This window comes from Biomphalaria glabrata, chromosome 16, assembly GCF_947242115.1.
Source record: "Biomphalaria glabrata chromosome 16, xgBioGlab47.1, whole genome shotgun sequence".
NCBI classification, from domain to species: Eukaryota; Metazoa; Mollusca; class Gastropoda; family Planorbidae; genus Biomphalaria; species Biomphalaria glabrata.
Genome location: NC_074726.1, coordinates 5,092,052 through 5,119,593, shown reverse-complemented (window position 1 = coordinate 5,119,593; position 27,542 = coordinate 5,092,052). Strand labels below are relative to the sequence as shown.

The following is a 27,542-nucleotide window of genomic DNA, read 5'->3' as shown; positions in this document are numbered from 1 at the left end:
TTTTACATTCTAATTATGCAAATGTCAGATATCATTTTTAGTTTCAGTATTTCTTTAAGAAATAAGAAAGAGTATAAATTTCAAATAACAGGCACTAGGGGCACACTATTGGATATAGATCAACTTTTGTATCTCGTTATCTTGTCTATTTAGAATTCTTTTTTAGTTCTTTAATCCAGATGATGTTGAGGTCTATTTAATTGTGCATGTGTTTGGCCACAAGCAGTGTTGTACAATAAGCTCTACAACCTAATGCCTTTTCTTTGTAAAGCTGAAAAGTATTAGAAGCACAGTAAACAATTTAACGTATGTTACAGTCAAAAGTAAAAAAAATCTATTGACTAAAAAGTCGTCCTGCGCTTAATCACCTTATAACAAGGCATAACATTTTCTTAAGTTCAAAATAACTAAGATTCAAGTTTAGAGATTTAAAAAAAATATAGGTAAATACAATCATTTGGACTTTATACCTATATAATTTTTCTTTAGATACAATAGCTGCAAATTGTTAAAACATATTTTGGTATCTATTTTTGTACCCAATAATACCTCCTAAATAAACTGACAGTTAAACGTATACATTTCTTAATCTTATTTGGTACGGAGTCCTTTTGTTATTAAGATTTTAAATTTCTTCTCCAAATAAAGATCTGAACATGAAAAGTTTAAAAAAAAAAAAACCCTCACATTTATTTTTATATTTTTAGTTTTTTGAAAAAACAAATCACCTCCTCCCAATCTTTTTTTTTCCCAAATTAATCTTTAAAATATATTCCTTCCCTTTTTTTGTACAATATAGATTTAAATCTGACAAGTTCTAATTATTGTCACTTTTGCTTGTCAAGTTAGTGTCAAATGAGTGTCATGGGGGTGAATTTAAAAAAATTTCAACAGCTCAGCTTACAGACGTACATATACAGACATTCTCCTATTATATGTAGGCTAAAACCTAAAAACAATCCTATAATGAAGTGAAATGCTATTTTCAGCTTATGAATGTAAGTAGCATTAAGTTTTAAAAAAAAGGAGGCTTGTTCTCTGTTTTAAAGATGCCAAGACAAACTAGATGAATAGTGATTCCCCTTTTTTAAACCCAGGGAGTTTAACAGTAGCTTTGATGTCTAAGGAAAAAATGTAGAAATGAGCATTCCAGGAGTTGACAGAAGGTTAAGACTAGCAATACATGTAAACAAGAAGAAGAAATTTTTAAAAAATTTAACATTAAAAATGTATTCATTTAGACATATATATTGCGAAGGTCATTTTGTGGTCAACATTATTCACACTTTTCAGAGCAGTGGTGTAGCCAGGAGTTTGCCACATTTGGGGGGCTCATGGGGCTTGACCTCTTTGGGGCTTGGCCCCTGCATTTTGCCTAATATTTAATATTTAATGTAAAATACAATTTCAAGCACTCATTTGGGTGGGGGCCTAGGGAGATTTTCAAATTCTACCTTCCCCTCTCTAGCTATGGTACTATGGAAGTTTTAAAAAAAAAAAAAAAAATAAATAAAAAAAAAATAGAAAAAAAAAGGATTGTCAATGTTTCTGCAGTAAGACTATTAGCTATTCTACCTTTTAATGGTATTATATTGTGAGTTGGACTTTTTTTTTTAACTTGTCCTTTACTTAATTACAGTTGTTAAAGAAATTCCTGAAAATAAAAATAAAATAAATGCAGCTAGGTGTTGCCTGTGATTCTACAAAGAATCTTTATGTTGTTAAGCATGATGTAGTATAGGATAACGTACACATTTGCTATGTTTTCCTCAGACAGCCGGTGTGTTGTCTCCCTTTAGTGCAATCACACAATGCTTTCTTTTGAGTTCTCTTTAGAGACAAGGGTTCTAATATTTGATTTGAAGAGCATTCTTGACAATTATTGTACTTTTAAAATCTGAAAAAATTTGTTCTTGAAGAAATTCTTGTAACGTTAATTTATTTTTAAAATCAATTTATCTTATTACAAAAATTCCTTCTCATCAGAAGATACATACATCCATTTGTCAATCAAGTTTTACATGTTAAATTTAGATTTAGACTCTTATCTATAGCAAAAGACTATACTGTTTCAAAAAAATTTAAAGATTTGCTTAGTTTGAGGGCCATCCCAAAAAAAGTAATAAAAATTTCCTTGAAAAAATGTTTTTTGGATTTTAGGAAATGATTAAGTTTTTGAAACCTTAGTGCAAAACAAAAGTGTTTATTGTTCTTTTACAGCTTTCAAGGTAAAACACTACCCTACTCATAGATTTTCTAGTCCAACTACTTTGTACTACTCAATAGTCCAACTACTTTGTACTTCTCATCTCAACTGCTAGTAATTCACTTTTTTTTTCCTGTCTCAAGATGAAAGTTAAAAGAATAAAATCACATTAATTCTAGAATGATAGAAACTTTATTGGCTTAACAATGTTTTAAACACGTTTGATTGTAATGAAATTATGTCATAGGTTACAACAGTTAGAATTATGGGCAACTTGTCCAATTAGATTATCTCATTCCCATAATGCTAGTGCTAAAGAACAGTCCAGAATAAGCTACAGGTGTAGTTCTTATTTTCCTGTTTACTGAAACTGTGCCTATATTCGTTTACTTTTTTTTTTAATTAGAATTTGGATTTGTTCTTTTATACATAAATTAACATTAATAATGACAAAACACACACGTTATACAAATCTTATTACTTATTTGATTATTGATGTCTGAATATCTCAAGACATCATTAGAGTTAATTTTATTCTCAAAAAACATTTGAAGTTTTCTTTTTTGCATCATACGTAAGTAAATTACCGTTTTCAGTCATCACCAGGATTTGAACCCAATATCCCCTGATTCAGTAGCCAAGTTCTTTACCACTTGACCACCACATCTTTTTGCATCATTTTTCTTTTACTTTTTAATTTACACAAGAAACTTTCTATATTAGCATTTCAGTTCTGTAGTACTGAATGTTTTTTTGTTTTAAAGTTTAGTTATATGTATGCATTTCAAAGTAAGATCATAAGTTATATGAAACAATTTTCTTTCCACGTAGCATTTTCTGAGACATCAGTTTTCAGAAACTTGACCATTTTGTTTCCTTTGCCAAGATTTATTTTTGTCAATATTGTGCCTCAGCAAATGATGTCCTTTAAACAATACATATATTGAATATATATAGATATTGAACAAATGTATCACTACAGAGAAAAGCTACATTCTAATTTTTTTTTGTATTTGTGTTTTTTGTCTAAGACCAAGATTTATTATATTGTTCACACAGTGAATGATTATTTTTATTTGTTGCTCATTGTTTCAACTTTTCTGTGATGAATTTATTCAGTTAGCTTTCTACTTTTTCAGTGACGTTTGCTAACTATTTTTATTTTTTGATCTTTAATTACAGTTTATGATTCAGATCTATAATTTTGTGTGTGTGTGTATAAATTGATTTTGTGTTCACAGCCAGAGAAAATATTGTGTAAATGTGACATTTAAATGTATAAATTGATATATATATATATATATATATATATATATATATATATTTGGTAAAAAAATTTGTGACCAATATATTATAATTTTACAATGTTTGTGTATAATTTTTTTAAAATACTTAGTTCTATTATGCTAGTTGTTTGATATTAATAAGTTTTGACTTATTGTTACTATGAATTATGGCCTTGGTGAAAGATTCTTGTGTTTGGGTTTGTTTTGAGAATTACTGCTATAATTAAAATACTTCCCAGCCTGCCATTTTCTATTAAAACAAAAGTTGATAAAAAAAATATAAAAAAGAGTTTACTGAAGATAAGAGCTTGAAATGGAAATAAATATTAATTTTTAGAAAAAAAAGGCTGACCTTAGAAATCCTAAGTTTGACTGATTCAGAGGTGGCCTTTGGGGTTGGCTTAGCTAGTAGGATAACAACCCCAGGTCTTACGGGGGCCACCCACAAAAAAGATAATCTTTTTTTCTGCGTCAGCCCATTGTGCAAATATTCATGGCTCTGATATGATTTATGGTTGCCTTTGGCTGATGGTTAATACAGGTATATCTAGCCTTACAACTTACAATCTAATTAGTGCTAGATAGTTAATTGAAATAGTTAATAAACTTGAATCTTTTTTTAGCATCCAATAAGTTATTTGAGAAAATGTATAGAATAATTGAATGTAGACAAATATATTTTTTTGTTCATTTCTATTTTATTATGTTTATTATTCAAAAATATTTTTGTCTCGACACAAAATGAACTGCACTCTAGGTATATTTTGTGAAGTGTTTTTTGTTGTAGATATATACAATGCCTCACACACCTATATTTTGCTTTATGTAAAAAAAAATCAAGAAATGCACCATCTTTCACTTTTTCATTACCACACCATACATTTTTTCACAAGAGATGACATTATTTAACTTATATAAATCTTCTTTTGTACATTAACCATAATACTTCTCTTTTTTAAAGTAATCTTGTTGTTTTTCTTAAAGGGACATAAACTCGTAATTTATACTGTTGCTATTTTTTAAAGACTGCAAATTATTTATTAACTCCCTTTCCCTATCTGTACCGGCTACTAAATTACTGGTAATTTTTTTTTTGTTTTGTTTTGTTGTTCTCGTTACCTGTATATATAACTCTATGTGAATGCTATTTATATGGATTGTTATGATCTTATAAAATGGAAAAAGAAGGCCAATTTGTGATACAATTGTTGATACGTCTATTTATATAACCACTGATCTACTATTTCAATATTATACACATTATGATATACCTAAATGCTATATGATAATGTTCTAAAGTTTAAAAAAACAAACCACACGTCATTCAGGACACAGAGTCTAGTGAGCATGATGTGAACTAATACAATTAGAAATAAAACAAAGTATATCAAATTGATATCGTCGTCAGGTTTGTTATTGTGTTTTCCTAGTTTTTATGTTTATTTTACATTATCTTGCACATTTCAAACGTTCTTTTAATAGAGAACTTGGTATTAGTTTACGAGACTAGAAACGCTAAATCAGGTTTCTCTTATATTTTAAGAATATGCAGAAAAAATGCAGATTACAAATATGTAATTTAATTTCCTCGGAGATAAATAGTTTTTAAAATATAAATTTTTAGGTTTTATTTCTTATTACCATATATTGTCATTGGAAATAGCCAATTTGGTTTTAAGGCTTAATACTAGACTATCTCCCTTGAATTACTTGCCAACATTTTTCTGTTTCTGTTTTGTCTTTCTTTCTAGCAGCTATTAGATCTAATATTAAAATTCATTTAAAATAATAGCATAAGAACAAAAAACTCTCTTTAAAAAAGTTATTGAAAAAATGAAGAAACAACTTCATCAATTTATTATTAACATTTTCTTAGACCTTCATTTCAGTACATACACTTAAAAATGCATAAGTTGACAGCATAAGAACAAAAATCTCTTTAAAAAAAGTTTAATATAGATAAGGGATATAAATATGCTTAAAAACAACATGGTGGTCAGTAAATGTCTCTGGACATCTAAACTATTACCTAGAACTTAATTAGCCTACCCGTGTGCCAAGATAGTCGTGGATGGTGATTAGAAAATTGCTGCCAAGTCATTGTTGTTGTTTTTTCATGCAACACGTTCCAAGCGGAAAATCCTTTAAAAAAACAAGGTTACAAAGACAGTTTGTGTGGAAACACAAACTCGAAATCGGCCCCCCGAAGTGGTCCACCCAGGCAGGTAAAAAGGCAGGTTTCAATATTTTCAGAAAGAACATTAGAATAAAAAAAAATCTATCAAAGACAAATGACAGAGAAGAATTTAAAAAGAAGGTTGGCAGATCTAAAGGGAAAGAACTCCGCCCTTAAAGCTATTCCCCCTTCCATCCCAGTTCCGTTCCAGCCCATGGCAGGCTCTGGCCTGCTTTAGCACATTCAGATTTCACCTGGGCCTTTCATTACCACGCCCAAGCCCCAAGCTGTTGTAAATGTGCCTCCACATCATCAATCCAGCGTATTCGTGGTCTGCCTTTGGGTTGCCTGCATTTTTTTTTTTTGCCTTTATACAATTTTCGCTTCTCTGTTTTCTGACATTCTTTCAAGGTAACCTGCGCAGCGAGGTATGTTCTTTTTTTATTTCTGACACTATCGCTGAGTCTTCATACAATTGATGGTTAGTGCGTGTCCTCCAGCCTGTTTCATCTTGTATAGCATCATAGATTATCCTAATTATTTTTCGTTCCCAAGTATTTAGAATATTTTCGGTTGTCTTTGTCAGAGTCCAGGTCTCACTTGCAAAAATTGCTGCTGATCTTATTATGCTTATGCTATATGTATATATATATATATATATATATATATATCAATAATGTATACTGCATTTTCCTTATTCGATGTCAAACAAAAATAATTAATTACCAATAATTAATTGACTTGTTTAGTGTTAGGTACAATAAATAATTGTTTAAAGTATCAAGTTGATCGGATGATGCGTGAGGGAGAAATAGTGTTAACAATTATTTAAGAGGACTAAACCCAACAACTTTAACCATATCTGTGAATGTTGAAGTATTAGTTTCCCTTGTTGATATCAAACAAAATAATTCATTACCAGTAATTAATTTTCTAAATTGTTTCATGTCTTGTCTATGCCAATGAATAATTGTGCCAAGTTTCAACTTGATCAGAGAATTGGGTGTGGGAGAAATAACGTGTGCAAACTTTTTACCAGACAGACAGACACACAGATAGAAAGACAGACAAACAGAGTGAGTTGATATAAGCTTTGTAAAAACACAATTCACAGCCAACTGCAGATTGAAAGAAACATTTGCATTTAAGACTAAGACGGCTTTATTGATACTTAATGAGAAATTTGATGTTATTACAACAACAATTAGGAACATTTACGCAAATAGAACAGACACAACATAAAAGAGTTCATTGAGTTACTACACGCAGGCGTCTTGAACCTTTTCGTACTTCCTAGTCAACGGGTAGCGCTGATCCAGTCTGACAGAGTAAGGAACGTATGAGTTTGTACAAAGCTTATATTAACTCACTGTCATTCTGTAGGGTAAAAAAATGTGGACACGTTATTTCTCTCTCACCGAAATTTCACACAATTATTCCTGACAGCTTATGAATCAATCAAAAAGTTAACTAATTTGTTAATTCACTCTTGGTAATTAATTATTCTGTTTAGTATCTTGAACAAGGGAAAGAAATCGTGCTTGACAGAAGTGGTGGTATAAGTTGAATTAATCCCCTTGAGGACTCGAGCCCCGAGTGAACTCTTTTTGTATGCATTCATAAAACGATCAAGTAAACATTCACAAGATGCCCCCCCCCCCCTTTTCTTCCCTCCCCCTTTCACAACTGCTCCAGACAAGTGATAGGGTCAAAGTGCATCGAGAAAGCTAAAAGCTAGACAAAATCTCGTGATCAATAAGTGTTGTTGTTTTTTTTCCCCGTATATATATATAGTAGATTAGTAGTATCAGTTGTTTGTTCCTTCTGAAATCTATTGGGTGTTCTTTAGTTTTTTTGTGACATGAGAATGGTTTACTCGCAGAAATGATCAATAATGTTATAGTTTACACGGTAAAATTAACAATAGTTTATTTAATTACAGAATCAGTTACCAATTTTATTATAGTCGCTGAGAGGTTTGGCGCTTGGCTTCAAAACCTGGGTTCCTCGTTTCCAATCTTGGTAAAGACTGGGGTTTCGAGTTTCGGGATTTTTAGGGTGCTCCTGTATCCTCCCAACTCGTAATGGATTCCTGACTTTAGTTGAGGAAAGTAAAGGCGGTTGGTTGTTGCGCTGGCCACATGACACCCTGCTCGTTAACCGTTGGCCAGAGAAACAGATGACCTTAACATCATCTGCCCTATAGATCACAAGGTCTGAAAGGGGGAACTTTAGTTTGCTTGGAAGAAGTAACCTATGGTTCATATAGTGTACCATTATGCTAGGTGATTGTAACAAATCTTTTGAGGGTATTGCTGGCGTTATTAGCTTAGGTGTTGATACTGGTGTTGTCTTTTCTCCTGAGTGTTGTATTACTTTTTGCTAACGCGGGATGTCGATTAGTTCTTATCATCATCATCATCATCAAACTCCATTAGAGTGAGAGCTTGAGAGGCTCAAATCCTCTCTTGCAAAAGCCCTGGACAGAAACCCTGTTGTCTTGCGTAGTGCATACATGTCGCCATACAGGTCGAGAATTTTGGGTTTCCCAGACCTGTCGAGACGGAGATCAGCAAGTCTGGGGGAGTCAAACAGAATATGAGGCACGGTTTCCTCTTCTTCCCCGCAGCGAGGGCACCGTGAATCGAAATTTGGCCATAGCCGCGAGAAATATGAGCCAACAGGACAGTGGCCTGTCCTGCACTGTGCTATAATAGCTTGCTCTTGCCTCGACAGCCTCCACCACGGGGAAGTGCGGTCAGGGCGCCTCATGCGCTCCCAGACTCCACGGGCTTTTTGGGACTTGTCCCAGCACTCAAACCACTTTTCCATTTCTTTTTTTTGTATTATAGCCAGGGCTTGATGAAAGCTTACAGCCTGATCAGTGGGTGGAATTTGCCCTCCCTGGTGGGCCAAAGAGTCTGCGATTGTGTTGCCAGTTCTTATAACTTAAGTAGCACAACTGATATCAGAAATAAAAAATTAACTCATCGATCAGCAGACGATATACTTTTATTAATATAAAATGAAATACACAATCCAGCCTTAGAGGCACAAATAAGGATGAACAACCAGAATCACTTGTAAAATATTACATCCAATATACTTCATAATTATGACTAATAGTTATATTTTACCAGCGGAAGTAACCAAGGGTATCATTGTTTACCGGCAGAAATGTTTAAAAGTATAATAGTTTACCAGCAGAAGTTTAATTCCTTTTTTTTTCGCCGGCACAATGAAACATTATTTTTCTAAATATTAGCCTGGTCTTGTGGCCAACACGTCGGGCTGCCCTCACGATGGATAACTTACAAGTTTTAAAAAACTGGAGGATATATAAAACAAGTTTTCAAAATTCCTGTCTACACAATATTTCGAACCTGACCTTTATTCTGGAAGAAAATGAGCTCTAAAAACTCAAAAATTTGTAGGGTTTGTTTCCTAGGAATTGGGAAAACAGTGAAAGTTTAACAAAATTTTTTTTTATGATTTTAAAATCATTACATAGTAAATTGTATTAATACCTAATACCCTAGTAATAGCTTTTCCTTCAGAAATCTTATATTGACCATATTGTGGTCTTAATTGTTATAAGGACAGTGTCCGTCTGTCACACTCAGATCTAAAGAAACTAGAAAAGAATTGAATAATATTATTTTCACTGAAAAAACACATGACAGAGTGTCTGTCGTTGTTAACCTATTTTAAACATAATCTCCCATTAGATTTATGTATTGTTTTAGAATTGGCGTATGTTTATGAACAAATCACCGCATAATTAATTTTATAAACTAAACGGTTTGCTTTTAGAAAAGAAAAAGTAGCCGTTGCACCTAAACTTTGCAAGCCTCAACTCATTCAAGTAACATCTGTACCATATAAGATAAGATTAGATTTGCATAATTTAAAAAAAAATATGCTAATAGTAATTTATTTAAGACTTGTTTTCCTAACTGATATTGAAGAAACTGGAAAGTTGTTTTCAACTACTGTATGAAATATAACAGACGACAAAAGACGGAGCAGACGATGAGAAGGAACTCAAACCGTGAAAGACTGTCACGTCTGCGTCATATGTCACAGCTTGATCGTTCGCTGCATTTTAAAATTTCCTCACTCTCCTTTAATCTAACTTAATCTTCGGTTTAATGATTATAGCTTTGGCGTTTCGGCTGCATTAAGACTGCTGATAAAATGACTTTTTTAAAAAATGTACATGAAGTTTATATAACTTGTACGAAAGCAAAAGATCAATGCTTTAAGAGTTGGGAATCTGACAAAAAATGCAGATGTGCTTATCATTTAAAAAAAAAAGAAGGGCCAATATTTGAGCGACACCAGATTGGTCGGATTGTGGAATGCTGTCAGTCGTAAGTAGGGAAACCATATGTACAGATTATACCCATCGGTATCTTGACAAAACCTATCATGTCCATCGGTATCTTGACAAAACCTCTCATATCCATCGGTATCTTGACAGAACATCTCATGTTCATCGGTATCTTGACAGAACCTTTCATGCCCATCGATATCTTGATACAATCTCTCATGTCTATCATTATCTTGACAAAACCTCTCGTCCATAGGTATCTTAACAAAACCTCTCATGTCCATTAGTATCTTGACAGAACATCTCATGTTCATCGGTATCTTGACAGAACATCTCATGTCCATCGATATCTTGACAGAACATCTCATGTTCATCGGTATCTTGACAGAACCTTTCATGCCCATCGATATCTTGATACAATCTCTCATGTCCATCATTATCTTGACAAAACCTCTCGTCCATAGGTATCTTAACAAAACCTCTCATGTCCATTAGTATCTTGACAGAACATCTCATGTTCATCGGTATCTTGACAGAACATCTCATGTTCATCGGTATCTTGACAGAACCTTTCATGCCCATCGATATTTTGATACAATCTCTCATGTCCATCATTATCTTGACAAAACCTCTCGTCCATAGGTATCTTAACAAAATCTCTCATGTCCATCGTATCTTAACAAAATCTCTCATGTCCATCAGTATCTTAACAAAATCTCTCATGTCCATCAGTATCGTAACAAAATCTCTCATGTCCATCAGTATCTTAACAAAATCTCTCATGTCCATCAGTATCTTGCCAAAAACTCTCATGTCCATCAGTATCTTGCCAAAATCTCTCATGTCCATCAGTATCTTAACAAAAGCTCTCATGTCCATCAGTATCTTAACAAAATCTCTTATGTCCATCAGTATCTTAACAAAAGCTCTCATGTCCATCAGTATCTTGCCAAAAACTCTCATGATCATAGGTATCCTGACCAAAGCTCTCATGTCCATCAGTATCTTGCCAAAAACTCTCATGATCATCGGTATCCTGACCAAAGCTCTCATGTCCATCAGTATCTTGCCAAAAACTCTCATGATCATCGGTATCCTGACCAAAGCTCTCATGTCCATCAGTATCTTGCCAAAAACTCTCATGATCATCGGTATCCTGACCAAAGCTCTCATGTCCATCAGTATCGTGCCAAAAACTCTCATGATCATCGGTATCCTGACCAAAGCTCTCATGTCCATCAGTATCTTGCCAAAAACTCTCATGATCATCGGTATCCTGACCAAAGCTCTCATGTCCATCAGTATCTTGCCAAAAACTCTCATGATCATCGGTATCCTGACCAAAGCTCTCATGTCCATCAGTATCTTGCCAAAAACTCTCATGATCATCGGTATCCTGACCAAAGCTCTCATGTCCATCAGTATCTTGCCAAAAACTCTCATGATCATCGGTATCCTGACCAAAGCTCTCATGTCCATCAGTATCTTGCCAAAAACTCTCATGATCATCGGTATCCTGACCAAAGCTCTCATGTCCATTGGTATTTTCACAGAAATTATCTTGTCCAATCATGTTTTATTATAATAATTTTCCTTCTCTGAACGTTTGGCACTAAATGTCTAGACTGAATAGTGTGATACCCTTTATTTATTATTGACTATTCGCCAATAATATCTTAAAAATTTAAACTCAATCGCAAATGCTTCTCAAGAACTACTTACACTGACTACATTTCTGAACTATTATTACAAAGAGAGTTTGTGTTATCACAAAAAACTCACGGGCGGCCTTCACCAGATCAGCCCATAGACAAGGAATATTCAAGGAATATTCAAGTCATAGATTAGTTTTAATTGTTTAAAGTAACAATATTTCAAACAATCCTATAGAATAGCTTTTTATCTGAAACCAAAACTTAACAATCTATTATAAAAAATAAAATTTCTCACTTTTATTAATATTAATTTCATTGCCTAAAAGGCTTTTTTTTTTTTTTCGACCTAAACGTGACAGACCGACAGACAAACAATGCAAAAACTAATAGAGATTCTAAAACAAATACTGATAATTTAAGACTTTTTTGGGGGACTATCATACTTCCCTGTCCCCCAGTGTACATTCCGAAATGGAAATAGTCGTTATTAGTTTTGTGTGATCTGTCTGTCGGTATGTTCATCCGTCCCGTGGTCTGTCTGTCTGTCCGTCATTCCCTTCCGTTCAGATCACAGAGATTAATAAAAAAAAAAAAAGATATTGAAAATAAATTCGATGTCGTAATTTTAGATCTTGCAAACTTCTTTAGTAGCGGCTACTTTCTTTTTTTTTTTCTTTTCTAAAAGCGAAATTAAAAATTTTAAAATAAAATATGATAGCAGGTTTTTTTTTTTTTATATACACCATTTTTCTTTAGTTCATTTTTCTTTTCTAAAATATTGCATACATAAATATTTGTATTATTAAGTAAATTGTTTTCTGATGTACAAGATGTTTACAGTTGTAAGGAAGTTGGTTTTGTTGTTTTTTTTTTTGCTTTAAAAGAGAAAGAATGCATTCACTGTGTATATCAAGTGATGATATTTTTAAAAGACATTTAATAAGTAGTGCTCCATATAATCCAGTTGGATTACAACACGTGTTCTAACGGTAAACAAGTACAATTTGATAATCATTCAATAACGTCAGGTCATCTTCACGTTAAACCAAATTTTAATAAGCGTCTACTTGATACGAACATGGGTGTGGGAGAAATAACGTATTTAATTATCGAAGGGAGGCGAGGTGACTGAGTGGTAAAGCGCCTGGCTTCCGAACCGGGGGTCCCGGGTTTCAATCCTGGTGAAGATTGGGATTTTACATTTCGGGATCTCTGAGTCCACCCAGCTTTAATGGGTACCTGACATTAGTTGGGGGGAAAGTAAAAGGCGGTTGGTCATTATTCATTATTGAAGAAAATTGCTATATGTTTTGATCGTCTGCTAGAGAACCCCACAAATACGATATAAACTGGCGAGATCCAAAGCAAAAGGCAGGCGATATAAGACCCGGGTACGCCATGCTACCTCAACGTGGCACTCGGGTGGAAACGATCACTTAAGGAAGTGATTAGGCTAAATGAACAGCAAAACAAAACTCCTGTGGGAGTGTCCAAGGGAATGCGAGAGCTTTCCCATTGCACGTGCGGAGTTGAAAGAGAGCTTCCACGTCACTGTCGATAATCCACGCGCCGTTCCTCTAGGGACCGTTACATTAGTCCTGCACGGTTAGCTTGGTACAACATAGGAAAATGGCGGAGGTTCCCGGTGAACTCGGCCTTCGGCCATGCATTTTAGTCCAAGCGCCTGGGGTGCCAGATACGTCGGAAATAGCAATGATTTACATAGGCATTGACTTGGATCTCTTCCAGACAGAACGGTTGTTCACGTAGGCTTACATGCCTAGAGCTTCAAGAGCCTTCGGTTCAGCACTTTTGACAATCAAACGGCGATATAAGACGGAGCAGATAATGAGAAATAAACTTATCTAAGGGGATAAACCCCCAAATTTTACAATATCTTTAAATACTGATGAATTAATTTTCCTTATCGGTATCGAGCAAAATAATCACCAGTAATTAATTACCTAATTGGTTAATTTTTCTTATCGATTCATGCATGGCCTGGGCCTGTGAATTACTGTGCCGAGATTAGTTGTGTGAGAAATAACGTGATCATGTATCTAAGGAGACTGTGAATAAAAAGTAAAGTTCCCCTTTCAGACTTTGTGGTCTCTAGGGCAGATGATGTAAGGGTCATCTGTTTCTGTGGCCTACGGTTAAAGAGGGATGTCATGTGGCCAGCACAACGATCAACCGTCTTTACTTTTCCCCAACTAATGTTAGGTAACCATTAGAGCTGGGTGGACTCAAGAGTCGCCCAAAGATCCCAAAATTAAAAATCCCAGTCTTCACCTGGATTCGAACCCAGGACCCCAGGTTCGGAAGCCAAGCGCTTTACCCCACATAGTGTGAATAGTGATGGATTAATTTAATTCCCTACTTTCTTTGAGCGTATTATATCTAATTGAAAGTATTTTTCTTAAAAATATATAATAGACAATAGAAAAGAAAAAAGAAGACGAAACAAAGTTGATCTGCTTTTAATTATTTCACTATATCTTTGGAAATATCAGAGGTTACATTGGAATTAAAAATAAAATATTAAACAACAGGGTGTCTCCTGTTCGAATTGTACATCGTATATTTCAATTTACTCCATTGTTATAAATTCGTAAACATGTTTAAGCTTTTGGCTATATGCATGATATAAATTCATAAAGTCAACCTGATAAGCGGACAATTATATTTATAAATCTAACAGAGTGAATTATGTAAGACAGACGAAATGAGTTGTTTGATGTTAGAAAGATAGTTGAGTTGTCTACCCCTATGCTATGTTTACAGCTCCGTAGGTATTGCAAGATACATAATCTAAAATCGTTAGATTATCAAAAAAACCCGATTGAAAGACATGGCTTTGAGAACAAAGAAAGAGTCAGCTGTGCTTCGCCCATATCATTTTTTTTTTTACTTTTACATAAGCAATATTCTTCTTTGAAAACATGTATTGACTAGCAGCATGTTGCTTTCAATAAAAAAACCTTTCTTCTCGCTGAATGGATTTCCAAAACCACAGTGATAACAAAGAGGCAGGGACATAAAATATATTCACATTAAAGTTAACCTATTTAACTTATTTTTGTTTTTGTTATAAATACGAGGTTAAATTATAACCTTTGTTTTGACATTCAAGAAATTGAAATATTGATGGCTACTGAAAACAATGGTAGTGTCAGGAAGATTATAATTAGCTTTTAATAACTGGCAACTATAGTCAATTTTAAATACAGACACATAAATTGTTTACTTACAGAAATAATAATAAGAAAAATAATAAATAACAGCAATAAATGTCACTAATAAATAATAAGCAAATCAGAAAAAATCAAAATAGTGGAACAATAAAGATAGTTTCATTTAAAGCATCCCTCGAGACTTCTTATTTGGGATACACAAAATCAAAGATTGGGGTCGCGTGAGTGGTTAAGCGTTGACTCTAGTTTGGGAAAGTAAAGTTTTTTGGTCGTTGTGCTGGCCACATGACACCACGCTCGTTAACCGTTGTCCATAGAAACAGATGACCTTAACATCATCTGCCCTACAGACCGCAAGGTCTGGTCTAAAAGGGGAACTTTACAAAATCAATATTCTACATATATATCTTTGTAAAATGTTTAACATGTTTTGGATGTTCCTTAAGAGTTGAAGATAATCTACTTCCTAGTCCAAACCTCCCACAGGACGACGGGGGTTTTCCGAACGAAAGTCCAGTGAGCATACCGCACGACCAAGTGTATATATACAATGGTACAACAGTTTCTGATTCTTGAAGAGCTTCTATATTCTTTCATATTCACACACATATCTCCTTCTTCTCATCTGCACAAGCACGAAATGGTTTCTACCACTGACCCATCTTAAAGGGGATAGAAACGTAACAGAAAAGTGTGTTTGCTGAAAACTGATAACAACAAGCAAAAGATCAACCAGGACTTTTTCATCAACACAACATCCCAATAGACCAGGGGTTTCTCAACCTGTGGATCGCGACCCCCTTGGGGGTCGATTGACGATTTGCCAGGGGTCGCCTAAGACCATCGATAATATGGACTGTTGTTGTCTACTCTTCTATTGCTGTATTCGTGTGGGGTTGGTGTTCGCGGCAGAGTGGGGGATTGTAAACAGGGGTCGCCGAGCATAACAGGTTGAGAACCGCTGCACTAGACGCTACTGGACTAATTCAACACTCTATGAAAACTACACACTGGCCATTTTTCAAAACTCAAAACATTGAAGAGTTATCCATAACCAGGGCCAGTCTTATGTTAATGTAGGCCCTGAATGAAAAAGAAACAAAAACAAAAAAATAAGACGCAATGAATTATAAACCTTATCTTCTTATCTTATATAATACAGACGTTACTTCAAAAAAGAAGATGATTACGTCCTACGCGTCATGCATTTAGTCATGCATATTAACCAATGACTTAAGTCCATTGGTTTTCCTGGCTAGCTCAGGCAACCCATGCCATGCTCTAATAGCACTAGGGAAGAAGGAGTATTTGTACAAATTTGTCCTAGCATTGGTGATGAGGAATGTGCCTTTATCTTTGTGTCTTTCAGAGTATTTTATTGAATTTTGTTTTTGTATTTAAATATTATGGTTCAGTGTTCTATATCTATATATATATATCAACAAATAAGTTAAATTTATACAGCGCCGATTGCATGAATGGACTTCATGGACGATTTATGATTGCCAGACTAGAAAAAACTTTGGACATGTCACGAAGAGGAAGAAACAATGGCCTTATAACATCTGTAGTCTAACAAGTAGATCTTATCATTGGTCTTATAACATCTGTAGTCTAACAAGTAGATCTAAACATTGGTCTTATAACATCTGTAGTCTAACAAGTAGATCTTAACAATGGTCTTATAACATCTGTAGTCTAACAAGTAGATCTAAACAATGGTCTTATAACATCTGTAGTCTAACAAGTAGATCTAAACATTGGTCTTATAACATCTGTAGTCTAACAAGTAGATCTAAACATTGGTCTTATAACATATGTAGTCTAACAAGTAGATCTTATCATTGGTCTTATAACATCTGTAGTCTAACAAGTAGATCTTATCATTGGTCTTATAACATCTGTAGTCTAACAAGTAGATCTTAACATTGGTCTTATAACATCTGTAGTCTAACAAGTAGATCTTATCATTGGTCTTATAACATCTGTAGTCTAACAAGTAGATCTAAACAAGGTCTTATAACATATGTAGTCTAACAAGTAGATCTTATCATTAACGAATAGCTATGCAAGTAGACATAGAGCCATAGAGTTTTGCTCTGTTTGTGGTTGGGTCCATGTTTAACTATTTCTTTTCTCTAGAAAAAAAAAATTTTTTGTCTTGTGCAAGCCCCACGTCTAGTTTTCCTAAGCCTAAGGCCGGCCCTGTCATATGTAAAATGAAGTCATCTAGAAAAAAAAAGTCCCTTTAAAAGTATACTAAACAAAATCAATTAACCTGATTGGCAGAATGAATATGATTACAGGATTGTAATGATAAAATGAATACGATGATAGAATGAATAAGATTGCGGCCATTATTGTCATCAGCAAATAATTTGAAAAAATCAATTCCTTGCTTATGCTACAATTATATAGTAAAATATACACAAGAACGATCGTGCCCTACCTTTAAATGGGGGTGGCCACATGCTAAATGGATATTACTAATACTCAGTAATAAGAAAATAACATTAAAATTGTTTGTTTACCTGAGTGCAGTAAATGAAACCTTTTTGTGAAAGGTAAATGTTAAAAAAGTAAATACAATAATCATAATTATTTAATTACTTGTTCATCCAATCCCTTTACATGTCCGAAGTCCTGGAACTGGGAATTAGAATGAAATGTCTGCAGTAGTCTACACGTTTTCTTGAGCTGCAGGTCACTTCCAAAGGCCACTGAATACACCAAAAGGCCAAAAGAAAATCCTGTACCGAGGACAGAGGTAGACGGCGAAATATAAATCGACCAAAGGCGGAAAATGGTTATATCTGCATTGGGTGTGGCAAAATATGTAGGTCGCAGCTGGGGCAGCGTAGCCACGGAAAATACTGCATTCCTCATTTATCTTCTTATCTTATCTTATTTTATCTTATCTTATCTTATATAATACAGACGTTACTTCAAAAGAAGATGATTACGTCCTACGCGTCATGCATTTAGTCATGCATATTAACCAACGACCTAAATTCTGCCAAATCACTGGTTTTCCTGGCTAGTTCAGGCAACCCATTTTATGCTCTAATAGCGATAGGGAATAAGGAGCATTTGTACAAATTAATCCTAGCACATGGAACGAGGAATGCACCTTTATCTTTGTGTCTTTCTGAGTATTTTATTAAACTTTGTTTTTGTATTCGAAGAGTATGGCTTGTTTGCAACTTGATATTGACAAGGCTTGTTATTATAACTCTCCATATAGATAATGACTACTCATGGAGAGAAACGGAGATATTAACTAGGATTTCTTTACCTTTATTTGTTCAACCTAATTTGAATGGGGTATTCAAAGAGGATATGCCAAATATCAAGTTGTTTATTTCGGGATTAACTTCTGGAGACTTTTCCCTTTTGTGTTGCATCGTGTTTGTAAACGAGTATAAACTATAGTTAATAAACATTTACATGTTTTTCTATCTTTTTTACATGTACAGAATAGTTCTTAAAATATTAAATTAATTTAGAAAAGTTTCGTGAAACTATTCCACATTTTTACAATGACAGTAAGGTTTCTTGAAGGAATCCGGCTCACAGTCCGCTTTGCCTTTATAGAAATTTAATCTGTCGATAGAATCCCCAACAGTCACACCAAGAGGATTCTCCTGACTTCCGGATTTAATCTTTTGAAAGTAATCTTCTAGCTCTTTATCCTCACATGGTTTGGTCTGGACCGTACCTTCGTAGATGGCGCCCCCAGGAGAAGCATCAAACTTAATCTTAAAGATCCGCTTCTCTTTGGACATAAAAGACGGTAGACTCACATCGACTACTAGTAAAATATCCTTCAGCTTGAGTTCTCTGCATAAAGTTTCGTTTCGTTTGCTGTTGACGGCGGTGAGAACAACATTAGCGAGGCCTATAGAGAGGTTGGACTTTTTAGGAAGCTCCTTCAATTCTTCTTGGTTACATAAACAGAACTCCGGTGGAATGGGTACGTCCGGACACGTTCTGTTTTTAGGAATCTCTTCGAAAAGACTTATCCCATGTTTTCTTGGACCTAGCGGAATATCCCCAGGTGATTTGAAGTAAAGAAGATCTCCAAGTGTCGCGTATAAGTCATAATGACTTGTTAAACGCTTTGTGTTGATTTCCACGTTCTTGACCACATCCGGGTACTTTTCCAGAAACCACAAAGGAAAGGTCAGCACAGCGTAAGGCGAACGACTCTCCATGATGCCGTGAAGCGTTGACCGTATTGGACCCCATCGGGGCCCGTGGTCGGAAAAAGTAATTAGCAAACTGTTGTTGAGATGGCCATCATCTTTGAGGGTCTTGTAAAATTTGTACGTGTGTTCATCGACTCTCTTGTTTTCGGTCATCTCATCGTGAGATACTTTCGTAAAGAATGCAGTGGCGAAGGTTGGTGACTTATTAAATGTTTTAAGAAAACGAAGAATGTAACTAAAGTGAAAATTGATCTCGGCTTGATTTCCAATACAATGCCTACCAGAACGCCAGATATCTTTGTCTTTTTCTATGGCTACACAGATAGGATGACTATAGTATGTTGTCGGGGGAAAAAGGAAGCCCTCCCTTGTGAAATGAAAGGCCCCGATTGAAGGGAAGTCCTCGGTGTACAAAGTCCGGTAACCCGCGTTGCTGTAATCTCTCCAAATGGTGTCCAGCGGATCCAGGTGATTCGATCTGTGCCACCACAGAGAAACCTCGTCTTCGGAGCTGCCGGAAAAGAGTGTAAGAAAGTTTGGAAAAGTGTTGATTCCAGTTTGACTATACATTGACAGGTCGAACGAGTGAAGATCTTTCATTAGAAATGTGTACGTTTTGTTCATTCCCCTCAAAAGTTGATTCCTAGATACCCCGTCCATCCCGACTATTATAATATTTAAAGTCTCTTTAGGTTGCGTCGTTACTTTTCGTTTCTTGAGCCTCAACTGATCTAGCTCAGTGACCTTCTCGTGCTTAGGAACAAGTGCATGATACGTCTTGGAAACTGTATTCGTTTGATTGTCTTTACACACAACGACAATAAATTCTGTCCCTTCCGGAAGTTCAATACTGGACGTAAACCAATCGCTCCAATTTCCAAACTTGACATCTTTATCAGAATCAGGATGTCTATAAATAGATTGATAACTGCAAGATGTAAAATTAGCCACTGCTTTTGCTTTGTCTAGATCAATCATTAGTTTGTCTCCATTTATATAGGTTAGATCCGGCATGTAGCCTGAACATTCTATAGTCTTTTTATCAAGACCTGAGAGTTTTAAAATGCTTGGCTCGTATGGGTCTAGAGGGAAAAATTGGCAGGCTAGTTCTTCTGGCGTTCTCGAGAATCCATCATCTACTGCTGATTCCTGCTGGAGCGAGAAATTCCTAACACTGCTGTTGTATTTTTCAGACTTGTCCCATTTGTTAAAGGAAATAGTCTTAAAGATTGAGAGTTCTAGAAGAATGTAAGCTATACTTAAGGTCAGCAGAATAGCGAACACTTTTGGAATAAATCTAAAGAGAAAAAAACGACCATCTGTAAAAAAAAAAATAAAAAAAAAATTGTTATTTCTTCGTTGAAAAAAAAATAATTATAACAATGTTGAAGAGAATGTATATGAATTTTTATCAACGATTTGACATTGATAAAATATTTATACTACTGGGGAAGCGTGGTCGAGAGGCTAAGTACGCTTAAACTTGAACATGACTTGAATACCTATGAAAGGTGCTCCAGGTTAGACTCGAGCAGAGTTGTGTTTACCCCCCCCCCCATCATAGCGCTCGGAGCTCGTAGCATGCTATAGGCATGAAAGGAGCGCTATATAAAAGCTATAATTAATATATATTATCATTATCAAGCTTTAGCTTTTTCTTCTAAAAGCTATACGGTTGTGCAAGGCAAGGATGTCAGCTAGGGCGGCCTTAGCAGAGCGCGGGGCCCTGGGCGAGCGTCATGTGCGGGGCCCTTAGCGTTAGGGTAGACTATTTATATATATATATAAACTCATCATACTGAAACTGAACTTTTTTTTCGAAATAAAAAATCTGTTAAGAGCTTACATGGTAATTGGTATCATAAGGATACTGGGAAAATATTAAGTAATAAGTCCTAGTTTATGACAACTGATTTGGTTTTCGAAGTTGGTGATAATGAAATCTCCAGTCGCGGCCCCCTCCTCTCAGGCGCGGGGCCTGGGGCGGTTGCTTCACTTACCACCCCCTAAGGCCGCTACTGATGTCAGCCTACAAAAGACAATGATTTTGATGATTTTGCCTAGAGAATTAAAAAAAAAATGAGGCATAGTTTTTCTATCCCCAAGAGAAATGTGTCTCTATTAAGCTAGAACCAATGACACGATGGCCTGAAAAGTGCTGTGCCAGCTTTTTTTATTTAGGCGAGACCAATCGTTATACAAGGCCCATAACACTGGCCTGATACTTTGCAACCTGATGGCAGTTTATAGCAATACTTCATCGGTTGCGACGTCGCAGGTCAGTAGAGATTGGTCAAAGTTTAGGTCACAACGAGAGGTGGGGGGGGGGGGGGGGGGTAATCAGAGGGCCTAATGCGATGTTTTTTAGCGGCCCCCCGAAAGGGGTAAAGACGCTATTAGTTTTGTGTGGCCTGTCTGTCCGTCTGTCCTGTTTAGATCCCAGAAACTAGAAGAAAAAATGAAAGTCGGACATTATGATATTCTAGATAATTCAAAGTTCTGATGCAACGGCTATTTTTATTTTTTTTCCGAAATCGAAAAATCTAATTTTTAAATCAATTATGCAAGCAGTTTTTTCATAAAAATACACCATTTTTACAACTATCCACTATTAGGCTAATAGTAACTAACACTGTATGCTTTTTAGTAAGCGAGTTGACTATTTAGTATTTTCTTAACACATCTAGGCAAATGGTTTTAGATTTTTGAAAAAAAGATATTTTTTTTACAATCGTATTGCTAAATTATGTAAGTTCTCTCGTATTAATACTACAATTACAAAAAAAAATTTAACTTTTAAAGAAAAAAAATCTATTTACTATACAAATAGTTTAAACATAATTTAAAACAACAATTAATAAGTAGTATTTCATATTATCACGTGAATTGCAGAGGACAATAGTCAGCATAAAATATAAAAACTAAAGGATAATTTAATATTTTTTTTTACTAAAATGATTTTTTCTTGAGCCTTTGAATAAGAGATTGACCCTTTACAAAACAATTAGATACTCATTATAAGACATCAGTTAGGACAGGTTCGCATCTAACTTCACATTCACTTTGACCTATCCCTTGGACTGCTGGACCTTTGGGACACCACACAGGATCAGTCAACCTTCTTTCATCATTTTTCTCTGTCCTTTGCATTTGATAGAATTTCATTATGACATTCTTTCTGAAAATATTGAAAGCTGCCTTTTTTCATGCCTGTGTGGACCACTTCGGGGGCCGATTTTGAGTTTGTCTCTCCACACAAACTGTCTTTGTAACCTTGTTTTTTTATATTGTTTTTTTTTTTGGGTGGGGTAATTTTTTCGATCAATCAAACCATTTTTCTGCTACTGGTTATACCCACTTGAGCACGACGAAATCTCTTTGGCTGCTCCAAGCATAGTGTTAGTGTTCCCTGTAGGCCAGGGGTTCTCAACCTGTGGGTCGCGACCCCCCTTGGGGTCAATTGACGATTTGCCAGGGGTCGCCTAAGACCATCGAAAAAAATGGATTGTTTTTGTCTATTCTTCTATTGCTGTATGTGTGTGTGGGGGGGGGTTGGGGTCGCGGCAGTGTGGGGGATTGTAAAAGGGGTCGCCGAGCTTAAAAGGTTGAGAACCGCTGCTGTAGGCCGATGAGTATGCAATAGTTTACTAGTTCTACCTATCTGGCCACGGTGCAATGAAATAATTGTAAACACTCAAAGATATAAAGTGTCTGTCTTTCATTTGTTTTTTTCTTGACTACAATTCTCTTCATTTATCCAGGCTTGTGGACAGGGTGCTACAGTCTTATCTAATCGTAAATAATACAGACGTTACTTCAAAAAAGATGATTACGTCCTACGCGAAATGCATCCAGTCATGACATCTAATCTTATCTTATATAATACAGACGTTACTTCAAAAACGTTGATTGCGTCCTACGCGTCAAGCATTCAGTCATGCATATTAACCAATGACCTTAATTCTACCAAGTCACTGGTTTTCCTGGCAGCTCAGGCAACCTATTCCATGCACTAATAGCACTAGGGAAGAAGGAGCATTTGTACAAATTTGTCCTAGCACATGGAACGAGGAATGTGCCTTTATCTTTGTGCATTTCTGAGTATTTTATTAAATTTTGTATTTGAAGATTAAGGTTTAGTGTTTTATGTATAATTGCTACTTTACTTTTGAGTCTCCTATCCTGAAGTCTTTCTAAATTTAGTGATTTCACTAAAGGTGTTACTCTAGTCAAATGTGAATATTCGTTTGTTATGAATCTCACTGCTATATTCAATCGGCACAGGAATTACTTACTATCGGAGCACACCCTGTGTGCCAGTTGACATGTGTACTTTCCAACCATTCGTCATAATGTGTAAATTTTCATAAAGCATTGAAAACTCATATCAAGCTTGCGTTAGTAGACTTGAGTTATTGCATAACTACATAGTGAGGCGCGATGGCTCAGTGGTAAAGCGCTTGGTTTCTGAACTGAGGTCCCTTTTTCCAATCCTATTGAAAACTGGGATTTTTACTTTCGAGATCTTTAGGGAGCCTCTGAGTAGACCCAGCTGTAATTGGATGGGGGTCATGTAACAGCGGTTGATCGTTGTGGACGCCAAAATGACACTCTCTTTAACTGCAGGCTACAGAAACATATGACCTCAAAGCATCTCTGAAGGCGTTCAGCACAGACCCATCCACCTGGGAGACAGAGGCACATGACAGAGCATCATGGCGTCGCGCTGTGAAAACTGGCACACAGGTTGCTGAGGAAGGAGAGCAACGCTGGCAGAATAAAAACGCCAGAGAAGAAAAGCAAGGAAACGACACTAGCTCCAGCTGGAATAACATGCCCAGCATGCAGCCGATCATTCCGGGCACACATAGTTCTCACCAGCCACACGAGGAGGCCTAAAACCCCAGTGCAAAGCCCTCAGCCCCCTGGATGACAAAGTGGTCATCAACGAACCAAGGTGGACAAACTATATATATATATATCATGGTCTTAGCCAGGGGGGAGGGGGATCGGAATTTAGTGGCTGATTTTTTGCTTTGATTTTGTTTATTTTAGGTGAGATTTTAATACTAAACTATCACTTGCCCTAGCACAGCAAAGGAGGTTTTGAGTTTAAAACCCCCTACCAGGGGTTTTTGAGTTTTTTGAGGGGGGTTTGAGTTAAAAAAAAAACTACAGGGGGGTTCGAGTTTAAAACCCTCTACCGGGGGGGGGGGAGAATTAAAGCTAAAAAATACCTCTTCAATATAAAAAAAAAATTAATTACAAACTCAGAACCCCCCCCCCCCGAAAAAAAATCCTGGCTACGCCCATGATATATATGTATATATATATATATATATATATATAATGCAAATAGATAGATAGATAGATAGATAGATAGATGTATTAGGGTGTAATGAAAGTTTATAGAGAAAGAGAGAGGTAGCCATGTTAATCTAAATTATTGCAAAATTTACCAAAATGAATTCGTTTTAGAATCCACATTTTATGTTTTATTTTTTTTTTAAATATCCCTTGTGGTACTGAACAAAGTAACTTCAAGACTCCAGGCTTAAATACCACGAAACGTTTTTCTCAACAACTTTATTCACAATACTAAGGAGCCTATACATGAATCCGTGGACACAACATGAACATTGCAACACTTCTAGACACAGAAGTATTATTTATAGGTAAGATTAAAAAAATAACAATAACTATTATTGGTATTCGATGTGTTTACTATTTATGCGCACTCAGCTTCCTGATCTCATATTTCGTTACAGAATAGAAAGTGAAGGCGAGAGCTTTAACATTCCTGTGTACATGTACCATCTGCCTTATTGATATTTTAAAAATAATCTCTTAGCTAAACCGTGATCCCTTGATCTAAGTCACAAATATATGTGCCCTCATACCAGACAGCTTGTAGAAAAAAAGAAACACATCTGTGAGGTAATAAGTTGAAAAATATGTATGCGTGTGCATATCAGCTGATATATAAAGTAATTATATAAAATACTGTATTGCTTCCAGCCAGCGCAAAGTATTTTTTAAAGTTATAATTGGCTCGCGCAGACCAAGTGCCACTCTTTAAACTAAATGTAGTCCACAGCAGCACAGAAGTCTGAGACGGCTGTGAACAACAGATAGCCGTAGGTGTTCTATCGGAGTTTCCGTCTCCTAGACTGGCTGCAGACCAAAGCTATAGAGCCAAGTCTGCCCAATGAACGAATTGTTGATTTAGGAAATATCGTCAAATTAGAGCCTATCACAGCTAGATCTAGGTCGAGACTCTAAACGTGACATATAAGGTAAATGGCAATTATGGCGCCAATATATGTAGGTCACAGCTGGGGTATTTCTCATTAATCTTCGGACTCGAAATAATGGTTTTAGCAAGCCTATCAAGTTGTGTAGCCAACTAATAAAATCCATGTCACAAACATTGGCAACACTTTGTCATGTTGAAATAACAATGTAGTCTAGGGAATAGGTCAATCCAAATCTTAAGAGAAGTCGTCTATCTCCCTTGGACTTTTCTTGCTGTGCTCTGCTGGTTAAACCTATGACCTTATAGCAGCGGTTCTCATCGTTTTATGCTCGGCGACACCTTTTTACAATCCACCACTCTGCCGCGACCCCCCCCCCCACACACACACACATACAGCAATAGATGCATAGACAATAACAATCTATTTTTTCGATGGTCTTTGGCGACCCCTGGCAAATCGTCAATCGACCCCCAAGGAGGTCGCGACCCACAGGTTGAGAACCCCTGCCTTATAGTCTCCCCTTACTAGAAGCTCGCTCTCCAGCGGCAGACAACTTACGTCAACACTTGAAAGATGGGTGCTGACCATGGGCGCCGGCACGGGGGTGCAAGGTGTTGCACTAGCACACCTCCCCCCCCCCTGGATTTTGAGTAGACAAATTCTAGCCAATTTTGTTTGCACCATCAAAGCAATTATCTTCTTAGTAGCAAGTGAACAAGCAGTGCTTCCACTGAAGGACGGTGTGTGTAAGGATACATTAATGTTACAGTAGACTAGCCTAGGCTTAGCAGCAGCGGTTCTCAACCTTTTATGCTCGGCGACCCCTTTTTACAATCTACCACTCTGCCGCGACCCCCCCCCCAGACACACACAGCAATAGAAGAATAGACAACAACAATCCTTATTTTCTGATGGTCTTAGGCGACCCCTGGCAAATCCTCAATCGACCCCCAAGGGGGTCGCTACCCACAGGTTGAGAACCCCTGCTTAGCAGGAATTGATGGCCGACAATGTACGTGCACCCCTCTGGATTCTGAGTAGTCAAATTTTAGCCATTTTTTTTTACACCTTCTAATCAATTAATTTCTTCTAAGTAGGAATTTAACATGTATTGCTTTCACTGAAGTAAGGTTATAAAAAAAAGCTTTTATTGTAATAAAATAGAATAGACTAATTTGGAGTTGATGCTTTATTAAAGGCTTGAAATTGTTTGCACTGTAAAGGGAGTGAAATACTGTATAGCACGGTAGTCAAACGGTTAGTCCTGACGATTGTTCTTATATGCAGATAATTATAGTTATTATTATATTTAATTAAGGCCTAGAATATGTTACATTTTGTAGGGGTTTGTTTTTTTTTTTTTTTGTTTTTTTTTTTTTAATTGAATGAGAAATCTCTTTCCAAGTGATAAATTAAAAAAAAAATTTCTTTGAACAATAGTGAATAGTGTAGTTATCTTTTTTAAATGCAGCTAGGGCTAACGCCTTGAGCAGTTGTGTTTAGTGTTAGCGCTTGATAAAATTGCAGGCTAAACAAGTGCACCAGGTTACGATGGCAGAGGTTATAAGAACGTTCGTCACCGTGGTCCGAGTCTATAAGGAGCACTGGCAGCAGCTAGAAACAAAAAAAAAAAAAAATAATACGAGCATCATCCTCATGAATTAACTGCATTGGCTGGGTATTTTGTTGATGGAACTGCAAATATCTCAGGCCCTTGTCTTTGGGCGTTCTGTTTGTTAATGCAATTGTATTGGAGAAGATTTCATTGGTTTTGTACCTGATGTTCAGAGAGACCCACTGTCTTGTGTCTAGTGTCATTATCAAAGAATACATTATGTACAGTCTAAACATGGGCAAACTACTTGGCCAAGTCTACGATGATTGCCCGTGAAGGCTATCATTCAGAACTGTGTTCATGCAAGGGCCCGCAGGGGGCACCGAAAAGGGTCATGTCATTTTTTTTATAGAGATTGTTGTATTTGGTTTAAATTGTTAACGAAAAGCTTGCACGAGTTTCTCCATACATCTACAGTGACGCCGAAAAGCTGTCTATATCGTCCACAAGAAAGATATTTAAAAAAAAACTTAAAAAAAAAAAGGTTATCTTAAGGGAAAGAACTCCGCACTTACAACAATATTTCTTAATAATGTAGAACTTATTTCCCTTATTCAATGTGAACCGCAATAATTAATCATCAATAATAATAAATTGATTGACAAAACTGGT

The 27,542-nt window shown here is 35.9% G+C and overlaps 1 protein-coding gene across 1 annotated transcript; it reads right to left on the bottom strand.

The window, feature by feature from the left end:
- Positions 1-14,121: 14,121 nt before the first annotated feature.
- On the bottom strand, positions 14,122-26,127 carry LOC106069869 (uncharacterized). Its single transcript, XM_013229632.2, has 2 exons — positions 24,518-26,127; positions 14,122-20,377 (listed from the first exon to the last, which is right to left on the bottom strand). The coding sequence occupies exons 1-2, from the start codon at positions 24,543-24,545 to the stop codon at positions 18,372-18,374; spliced, it is 2,034 nt and encodes a 677-aa protein (XP_013085086.2). The 5' UTR covers positions 24,546-26,127; the 3' UTR covers positions 14,122-18,371.
- Positions 26,128-27,542: the final 1,415 nt, after the last annotated feature.

Excerpts from the sequence above, each read along its gene's own strand:
- LOC106069869 (XM_013229632.2), bottom strand. The coding sequence starts at position 24,545 with ATGTGGATTCTAAAACGAATTCATTTTG. Across the intron at positions 20,378-24,517 it reads TCTAAAACGAATTCATTTTG|ATGGTCGTTTTTTTCTCTTT; the intron begins GTAAATTTTGCA and ends TTTTTTTTACAG.